Genomic DNA, 10,239 nt, shown 5'->3' with positions numbered 1-10,239 from the left:
GCACCCAGGGCGCTTCGGGCCAATCGGAGGCGAGGAGGCATGTGAGTGGCAGTAAGAAAGGGCTGGCGAGTGGGAGCCCTGGAGTGAAGTTGAGGCAAAACCCCGTAAGCTTATAAAGAAGTTACAGGGGGGCGTTTTGGGCTTCCAATTAGGAATAGTACTAGCTTCGTAACAACCACCGAGAAGAGGATTCTAAAACGACCTCACCCATCTCAAAGCTCGCATCCCCCTCCTTTTCCCACGCACCCCTCCCCCACTTCAAATCCAAGGAAAGGGAGCCGGGGCGCGCGCTGCTCCTTTCTGCCGGTGGGAAGCGGAGAGGCCGGCAGAGTAGCTTAGTTGGACTGTAGGCATGAGAGCAATTCAGAGGTGGGCGCCTCCGCACCCTTTGCCGCCAGCAGGGACTGAAGGTAGGTGAAGCAGAAGACACCCAGCCGGGCTGGCCGTGGCTCCCCGAGATCAGCTGCGGAGAGGGAGAGGTCGGGTCGTCCCCCTCCCCGTGCCTTTGCGGCTGTCCGGAGTGTCACCTGTTAACCTGGCGCCTCTGCTCGCGGCGTGTTGCCGCCCCTGCTGGGCAGGGAGAGCGCCGGGTGACCTCGGAAATCCCGAGGGACTTGATGTGTAAGTGCCTGTTTCTGAGGAATTCCGCAGAATAAAAGACCCAAGTTAGAGACGTAGCCAAGTTCCAGATCCGCCGAGGTCCGGGGACTGCAAGGCGCCTGCCGGGCTTTGGAGAAATTCTCATTTGCGGAACGCTGCTTTCCTAGGGCGTGCTCCTGGCCTGGGCACGGGCCCCAGGGGCTGGCGGCGGGAGATCCTCGCGAGGGTCTTCAAAATACATGCATTTTGTTGTTGGGGCTGGAAAATGCGGTTGGCATGGGTGAGGTAATGAGAACATGATTTGCAGGGGGCTCAGTCTCACTGGCTGACTTCCGTATTTCTTAAGAAACAAACAAAAACACCGAATCTGGCGAGGAGCGCTGAGGGGCGTAGAGGCCCTTTCCGGCAGACGGGCGAGTTTGTAAATGCTTGTGGAGCCGCAGATCTCTTAAGCTCTGATACTGTTGTCTTCACAGTGGCCTGAAAGAAGTTGTCCGGGATTCCTGTACTTCCCAAACGCCTGAGAACCGCCTCCAAGGCCGCAGGACTGGAGAGCAAACGTCGGGGATTATGTCGATTTTCCGAGGACCGGGATTCGCAGCGCGGAATAGAAGAAAAGGTTGGCTCCTCAAAGGTCCTGCCGGCATTTGATACTGGGAGACCCCCAGGATTGCCCAGATTTGCCGTGGATCAGCAATTTCCTATACTTATATCCCGCGTTTTCAAAGAAAATATTTTCATTTCTCCAGCTGTGGTCTTTTTCTACCCTTAGCACGTTTTCTCTGGTGCGGAGACTCTTCATTCAAAGTATGATTTATAGTTTTGCCAAATATGATCTCAAATTGAAAGTTAATTTTTGATTTTGGATGAATCTGTGGAGCTTATGTTGTAAGAAGAAAGAGGGAACGAGACACAATGAAAGAGAAGTCCAAAAACGCTGCCCGGACTAGGAGGGAGAAAGAAAACAGTGAATTTTATGAACTGGCTAAACTACTGCCTTTGCCCTCAGCTATCACCTCGCAGTTGGACAAAGCATCCATAATCAGACTAACGACCAGCTATCTCAAAATGAGAGTGGTGTTCCCAGAAGGTAAGTGACCTTGCCCAGATGGAATTTCAAAGGCAGAAGGAGTACAGGATTTGCCAGGCAGTAAATCTAAACCAGTGGGCTGAGAAATACATCCCTAGTTACATACATACTCTCTGTGAAGGTGAAAGGAAGTTTAGCTGGACTACTTGAGTAAGGATTTTGCTGAACTCAGCGATCATGTGGCCTTTTCCTGGCTTCTTCTCCTTCCCCATTAATACTGTCTTTAGTTCATCAGATATGTTTGGTTGGGAAGCAGCCCAACAACGCTTTTGTCAACACTTCAGATACCAGGCTCAATTGAAAGTACTACTAATCCAAACATGACTTTCTTTTTTATTCCTCTCGTTAGAATTGTACCCAGTAGAATGCAGGAGCACTGCCAAATTCTTATATTTACTAGGTATAGATAGACCAATGCACATGGAGCAAGCTAAGCCAAATAATTTTTTGATGATTTCTGTAGTCCTACAAATGAAAAGCAGGCATATGTGTGAACAAATATGCCTTGAATTTACCCAGTCTCTTGACTGCTTAGAGTAAATTCATTCTGAATTTTCAAGGCAGTCACCCATTCTGAAACTAACATTGGAGCTTGGTGATTTGCAGCTCTGGGCTTGATATTATCTAGGAGATAATAGTCTAGTTGCCAAGCACATAAGATTGAATTAAGATCACTGGCTAACTTTGAAAATATCTTCTAAGTGGCAGGTTGGCAAACAAATGCTGGAAAAAATGGACTTCTATGACCTAAAGTTAGAATAGCTAAGATGTTGACATGATTTAAAACTTGTATTTATGTTATCAATAGTCACTGTGTGAGAACAGAGCAACCTTCATAGAACCCTGCCCTGTATAAAATAATTTATACCTGGTAGGAGAGGGACAATTTTCTATTCAATTCATCCATCCTTTCCTTTCCCCTCATCCAAAAAACATAGACAAATTATTTTTAAAAACATTTTAGATTTATCCTTGCTGGGGGCTGTTGGAGGGGGTCAAAAATGTAGAGGAGGGAATACTAAATAAGCAAACAAACCTCCAAGAGCAAGAGATCTGTTTGTTTATGAACCAGAGCCTCTTATTTGACCGGTAGAGGTTTATATTGTTGTTGATTTTGGATGTTTGGAGTTTGTTGTTTTCTTTTAAGGAAATGGGGGGATGGGAAAGTCATTTTTGGATTTGGAGTTTCATTTTGCTTAACCTTGAAGTAAAAGTTACTATACGAATAAAAAATTCACAAAACATGCCCCAACTTAGTCGGGGGCATTCGAGGAAAACTTTAAAAATATAGTTCAGTTCTACTCCAAAACTACAAAGTCATATTACGGTCGTTTTGTCTTAAAGCAATTCTCCGAAGAAATTCTCATCCTATCCCGGAAACCGAGGGAGGAGAGGAATCTAACCTTAATACATTTAAAAAAAAAAAAAAGAAAAGAAAAGAAACGAAGGGGTACCTATATATTAAAATTTTGCTGGGAATTGCTGATGGGAAAATTACGATTATACCACGCTGCCTTCTGTTTAAAAAAGAGATCTCGTTTTCTCTTATACTGTCAGCGTCTACTTTATAAAAATAAAGCTATTGCGAACTCCTTTGGCCGCGCTGTTCCTAACAGGATTATTAGCAGTGATTTGTCAGCCCCTGCGGTCTCAGTGGGCTCCGTTACTGCGTGATTTCTAGGCAGGCTCTTCAATTATCGGTGCCGATGTTGCTCGCTGTTGGATCAGAAGAAGCATATGGTGCTGCTTGTGGCGCTGCGAGTAATCGCGGAACCAGAAGAGTAGCGGGTTCCCTTTCCCCGGCGGTGCAGAGCCGGCCGCGGGCGCCGGGAGGACCCAGGGAGTCCCAGGACCAGGCGCGCTGGGCTGTGTGGTGCAGACCCGGGCAGACGCCGCCAGACGGGACTTGGGCTGTGTGTGTGTGAGTGTGTGTGTGTGTGTGTGTGTGTGTGTGTGTGTGTGTGTGTGCGTTGTCGTCTGCTTTTAGTTGTAAGTGCTAACCTCACAAATTAGAAATTGCTTGATAAATATCCTCTGGAGCCGCCTTTGGTAGCCAGGCCAGTCTCTTCTGGCTACCTTAGCAGCGACTGCTTCCTAAATCCTCTCTGACCTCTATCTGGAGCTGGGCCCCTCCCTTTTCTCCCTTCTGTGGGTGAGTGAATTGTTGGAAGGAGAGGATGGACAAGGTGTGAACTCTGGGCACATCATTCTCCACCTACTGTTGAGCTCATAACTCACCCGTGACCTCCAGTCGTGAAGTTTGGGAAGGTCATGCCAACAATTGGCTCCTAATTGGTGAGATTTTAATTTTGAGGGTGAATAGGCTTCAAAAAAATCCAAAGCCAGAACGCTGCCCTTTAAAAATACTAAAGAACAACAAAAACAAACAAAGTAAGAATCCCAACAACTTCCAAAGGAGTGAAATTGTCACAAGCCACAGAACCCTGTATAATATAACCTGCAGGGGGTGCCAGATTTGGGTTCAGTGTTGACAGAGGCAAAAAGTGGACAAGATTGGGGTACATGCAGTGGGGAACCTGAGCACTTTATATAGGAGTATTAATATCTTTTGGTGATGGGAAATGAGGAGAATTTGAAGATGAAATTTATCTTTGCATCAATCTTGAAGCCATCCTAGCACATAGTAGGTCCTCAATAAAAACTTATTTTTCATGATGGGATAAAGAGAACTATGCCGACATGGCACAGTTACATGTAGCATCAATTTTGCAAGCTATATATTCTAAAATAACTATAAATTTTGTGACATGTTTTAGCTTGAGGCATAATAATGATTTAAAGCTTCACTGTTTTAGCTTATATCGCATTTTACCTATAAAACCTTGTAATGCTAAAGACTAGTAAATGCAATCAACAAACATAAAAGTTTCTATACTTATATTTGAAGAAAGAAAAAAATCTTTAAAATATGACTCAATCCCTCCACACACACCCCATCCTACCCCAGACGCTGAATACAATTTTCCCTCAGAGTCGAGTATTTTGGGGGGGGGGGGGGCATATTTAAGCTTTTATTTACCTGAGTAGATAAAATTGACTTGTTGAGGGAAATATGAGAAAGAGAAGAAGCTGGGGATATGAGTTCCAGGGATTGTTACAAATAAAACATTAGATGGGAGATTTCATAGTAAAAACACAAAAACAGAACAAAACCTTGAGGATGATTACTGTGAAATCATTAAAACTGCATATCTCCGAATTGGTAACATAATCTACTCTAAAATAGCCTTGCTTTGAGGCATAGAAATGTATAAATCTTTGGTATTTCCAAAGCAAGAAGGCAGGATAAAGAGATGGTGTGACTTTGTGTGCAAAATAAACAAATTCAACTAAGAAGAAATATATGTGTGTGTGTGTGTGTTATCTAGCTGTAACGAAATTGTGACTGGGGGCGTAGTAACCTGCAGAATACCCTTTGAAAAGATCAAGCATGTTTTCAAATCTATAGCCATTCTGAGTCTTGATAAATTGCACTACCATTTCATTGTCAAGATGTTCTGGAAAAATAAAAATAACCACAGAGTTGAAATTAGTAACTCTTCAGGGAAAGTCTCTCCAAAGGCTGAAACGACAAAGATGATCAAACAAACCTCCATAGACCCCTTTCTATAATATTCACCTTAAGATTGAAATCCTGAATTGTGTTATATTTTTTGAGTCGGAGAACTGAAAGAGAAAAAGAGGCCCCATTTCCCTCGTGGATTGGTGATTTAAGGCTGTTTTTCTTGCTGCTAAGGGAAATGATTGAGCATTAGGTTTCAATGTTTATTTTCTTACAGAAGTTTTTCTCATTTAAAAGCGTTTAAACACAGTTTATGCCCCACGCTATTTTTCTCTGTTTAACTCCAGTATTGATATCGACTTAAAATGTGGAGTGCAGATCTAAACCGTGTGCAGAGAATTTGACCACAGATTTAAGAGCTCGAAATTGTAGATCAGATCAATGAAATATATTTTTTAAAGGGGTAAGATACAATAACAAAAATCACCAACAGAAATGCTATCATAAACTAGGGTGGGATGCTTTTTAGCTGAGTAAAATCGCTGACCTGAAGCTAAAAACGGGGCCAAATTAGGAGAGAACAAACCTGATTTCTAGGCGAATTGTTTTTTAGCTCTGGGAAATCTTGGCAGCGTCAAGATTTTTGCAAACACAAACGTGAACACAGAATCCAAGACCTTGTAGGGCTTGGGTTGAGTTCTTACCCATTTCTCTGTCAGGTCAGGTGTTACTTGAGAATATGAAGCTTAGGTCCCGTCAACACCTATAACACCTAAATGATTTTAATGGGTCACCCAATTCCAGTCACTAATCCATGAAATTTTTAACTTTGTGTGCGTGGCGGGGGAGGGAGGACTCAACTATTTGGGAACGGACCTATTACTCTGAAAATGCTAAAACAGTGGCTGAGAGTTGCGGAGCCAACCTTCCACCACAGGTAGCCCCACCGAGTTGGGGGAACTCTGCTGGAGTCGCTCGCCCTCTGCGACTCGGGTCAGCCTGCGGGTAGCGACCTTAGCCAGGTTCCCCCACGGTGCGCAGCGCGCAGCTGAGGGAGCGGGAGCCCCCGGGCCGAGCAGGTCTGCACGACAGGACGCATCCCCAGCTGTCCCCGCGGCGGCGGCGGCGTCCCGCGACTCGAGCCGCCCTAGCTCGCACACTGAGGGTGCGCGGTCTGTTCGCAGCCTCCCTACCGAGTGCTGTCCTTCCCCGCGCCCGGCCGCCTTTCTGTCCTCCCGGAGGGCCCGGGGATATCTCCTACCCCCTGACTTTAACAGAGACCCCGCGGGTGCACGTCCGCGCCCGCCACCCTCATCCTGCCAGGGCCACAGCACCAAAAGCAGGGCATCGCCTAAACCTTAAGCCGAGATCCCGCAGGAACCGACCATACCCTGGAAGGGCGGACTAGGGACGGCCGTCCGGGTCCCAGCCGCCAAGTGGAACCCAAGCTGGATCTGCGTGCGTCACCGCGCCGGCCATTCGGTCTAGCCTGCGTCAGCCTTTGTGCCGCGGCGTCGCCAAGGCCGGGACGTGCTCGAAGGCCCCGGGCCCTGGACGACGCCTCTTGATACTGCCAACCGCACCGGCATAGACGACTGTCCGTTTAGTCGTGACCTGGCCGAATCCTACCCGTCCTTCATGCCCGCGATACTGGTCCTCTGGCTGCAGTTTCGCGCGCCGGCAGCCGGCTCGGCCTGCAGGCTTGGGTCCCACCAGGAAGCCCAAACTCGGGAGGGGCCGGAGCACGACGAGGTCGCAGAGGGCAGGTGAGGGAAGGCAATTCCCTCTGGGATCTCCGGTCTCCAGGCCAGCTTTAGATTAGTATTGGTGAATCCCCCAGACCCTGAAAGGGGATCTCTGCCCCCCCACCCCCACCCGGAGAGACAGGTAGGGAAGGGCAGCTGAGATCGGTCCACTGCACACTGTGGGGGTTCACGCTGTTGAGCAGGACGTGGCCTGACCTGTTGCGGCCACTAATGCCCTTGGGAGCAAGGCCACATCCGCCAGGTGGCCGAACAGGGCCGTGGGAGGGGCGGCTTCCAGTGCCAGAGATGGGGCGAGTGAGTCTGGGTGCAAGAAGCGGCCCTCTGCCGGGCTCTGGGCCCAGGTTGGGTGACCATTCTTTGCCCCTCTCTTCCCAGGAAAGCCCAGCCGCTGCGGTGGCGAACCCCGAACGCGAAGGCCACCTGGCGCCTGGGCCCGGGGGAAGGCTTGGACAGCGAACACTCAGCGAGAACGCGCAGGCTCTGCACCAGGCGCGGGGGACCGGGCTGTCTTCCGGTTTACTGCCCTGGCTCAGCCTCTTTCCCATCACATCCCGCCCGCGGGAAACCCAGGTGGTTGAGCCAAGCGCCTCCGGGACGCAGAGTCGGTAGCGCAGCTGCAGAGGGCTTTTCCCGCCGCAGGTTGTGGTCACGTCGGAAGACAGTTCCGCCGCCCTCCGCCCCATAATGCCCAAAATATTGCATATCACGTTGGGTCCGGGAGATGAAGATTTCCGGTAACGATACAAGGAGGATACATTTCTATTGAAAAATAGAGTTTATTTATTTTTAAAAAAAATCAGTAGAACTAGCTCTTCTATTTCCCCTCGTTCTATCTGATTGAAGGAGGCGGTGATGCCTGGTCTGTAATCTGTATTTTGTCAAGGGTATGAAATTCATTCCGAAGGAAAAGCTCGATCAATTTATTTTTGCTGCTTGCAATAACACAGCTGGATGATGCTTTGAGCTCACGCTAGACTGAGGCTCATCATTCATTCGTCAAGAACGGGCCTAAATGGTGCCTGTGGGATTAGGTCAATTTTAGTGGATCTACTTCGCCTCATTTGGTTACTAATTGGTTTCTTGTTTTATAAATCGAAATCTCATTTTCAGGAAATTACAAAACCCGTGCAGTCAGTCCATTGAGGTAATCCTTGGGTCAGGGGGTATTTAAATGGAAATGGCTCAACCGCGCACCGAGGGTAAAGCAACAGTGAAACTTCGCCGGGGTTTTCACATGAAATGTGAGCTAGTTCTTTAGATCCATAATAGATACATCCCTTCTAATGCTACTTATGTAAATATGATAAACCAGACTTTAAGGGAAGGGGGGGCAGGGAGAAGCAAAATTTATCTGCTAAGGTTAATGTGGCATATCTTGGAAATCTTCCAAAATAGATTATGTTTTCCTTTGTCTTCGGCCACTTTAGCTGGGGAAAATCCTTTTGTCTAAAACCCGATTTAGTTATCGCCTCCCTCTCAGAGCTCCTTTTCTCCTTTGCAAACCCGAGTTTCTTCGGCTTCGCCGAATTACATGAGAATCTTTAGATCTTGTTCCCCACTGTAATCCCGCCGCAAAGGGTGCTGGTTTCCTCCTCATTTTAAACAGACAATCAAAGGATTTGGGAATTTTCTGCGGTAGGTCAAGTGCAGAAACGAAATCTCAGCTTACCCCCTCGCCAACTAAAATTGGGTGCGGGAATGCTTTACCGCAGACAGGAGGCGAGAGGGACCAGGGAGAGTGGTCTCCAGCCCTCTCCGGAATTTTCGTGTCCTCTGCACCCCGAAGGGCGAACGCGGCCCTGGTAAAGCCCGGCAGGTAGGCGAGGGCAGTCAGTCCTTAATAAAACATTAACCCAGACACCACCGAGTGACGGAGATTTCGACAGGGAACATAAAGAGAAGGCAACGCTCCGTGAAAGGAAAAGTTCTTTAAACCGGGAAGGGGGGTGGGGTGGACTGGGGAGGGCGAGGGAGGACTCGGTTAACCTGCGCCTAGGCAGGCTGTTTATTAACCTGCGGGGAAGTCTTGTTTTCCCTCTTAGGAACGCACAAATGAGGCCGCAACCCGAGAAACAAGGCCGGTGACGGGAGTTCGGAACCAGTATTTAACCTCCAGCCCCACCAGCGGGAATTTGCACGTGATACGGGTCAAGAGGTCGCTCAGGGGCGTCTTCCAGCTAGTTCGGAGGCTCCTCGTAATTTTGAAATAAAGACGTTTATTGGCCCCTAGAGTAGGCTCTGTATCTTGGGAGCTGTGGAAGACGTGTCCTGAGACACAATGTGGCCTTGGCTCGCTCTAGGCATCTAGGAGAATCCCCGTCCTCAGCCCGTGCGAAGCTTTGGGCTTGGGGCCTCGGCTGGGCCCAAGGGCATTAAAGCACCGACGTATTGCTCGCATCCTTGGCTCTCGCAGCGGTGCCCTTTCCCCGCCCGCCTGGCGCAGGCCCGGCGTGACCTCCTCAGTTAACTCCTCCCGACCTTTTCTGTGCGTGGGGCGGGGGGGGCAGGGGTGGCGCGCGGTGGTGCTGCTGGTGGTGGTAGGGGTGCAGGTATAAAAAAAATGAGCACGTCGCGCCCGAGACCAAGGAAGGGGAAAGCTTGGCTGAGACAGGAGGAGCCAAAGCAAAGAAGGAGAAGGGGTGTGTGCAGGCGGTTGTGGTGATCCAGGAGGGCCACAGGGACCAGGGCAGAGGAGTCACTCTGGGGAAGGAAACTGGGGCGGGCTAAGGAGGCAGGTGGGAGGGAAAGAAGTCCGGGCGCGGGTGGGGAGCATCAGTGTTTGCAGAGCAGTGGGGGAAATCGTTAGATTTATTTAGATGTGCAAACACCCAGAAAGACCCGATTCGAGCTTAAGGGAGCTCACAGTTATTCGTTGCCTGGGTTTTGTTGGCATGCCTAGGAAGCAACTCCTGACCAGTACCTTCTAAGAGTCCAATTCCAGATTTTATTCTGAAAGGTCCGCCCCACCCCCACATACCATGAGAGTGTATGTGTCCTTTTGTATTTCATGTGGTTTACCATAAGGCGGTAAATCTCCTTTGTCTTTTCTTTTTTTTTTTTTCTTCATCATGTTAAGCCTTGTTTAATGGTGTAAGCATAAAAGGGTTTAACTATCTAGTTAACATAATTTCAGCAGCAACACTGTTAAAAGATACTACTCATAAATAGTTTAATCTAAGTCCTGGCAAGTTTATTCTGCGTTATTTTTTCTGCAAACAGGTCCAATAGCAGACTCCATATAATTCAATAATATCAGCCAC

General features: G+C 48.4%; 1 protein-coding gene across 1 annotated transcript in view; it reads left to right on the top strand.

The window, feature by feature from the left end:
* Positions 1-1,515: 1,515 nt before the first annotated feature.
* The window catches only part of SIM1 (SIM bHLH transcription factor 1), an 80,400-nt gene continuing 71,676 nt past the window's right edge, over positions 1,516-10,239 (top strand). Inside the window, exon 1 of the mRNA XM_077159289.1 lies at positions 1,516-1,690. Within this exon, the coding sequence (XP_077015404.1) occupies positions 1,516-1,690 (175 nt within the window). The remainder of the gene's footprint in view (positions 1,691-10,239) is intronic.

Source organism: Tamandua tetradactyla, chromosome 5 (assembly GCF_023851605.1).
Source record: "Tamandua tetradactyla isolate mTamTet1 chromosome 5, mTamTet1.pri, whole genome shotgun sequence".
Classification (NCBI taxonomy): Eukaryota; Metazoa; Chordata; class Mammalia; order Pilosa; family Myrmecophagidae; genus Tamandua; species Tamandua tetradactyla.
Note: the sequence above shows the minus strand (reverse complement) of the source record. Positions and strands in the feature narration are given on the sequence as shown.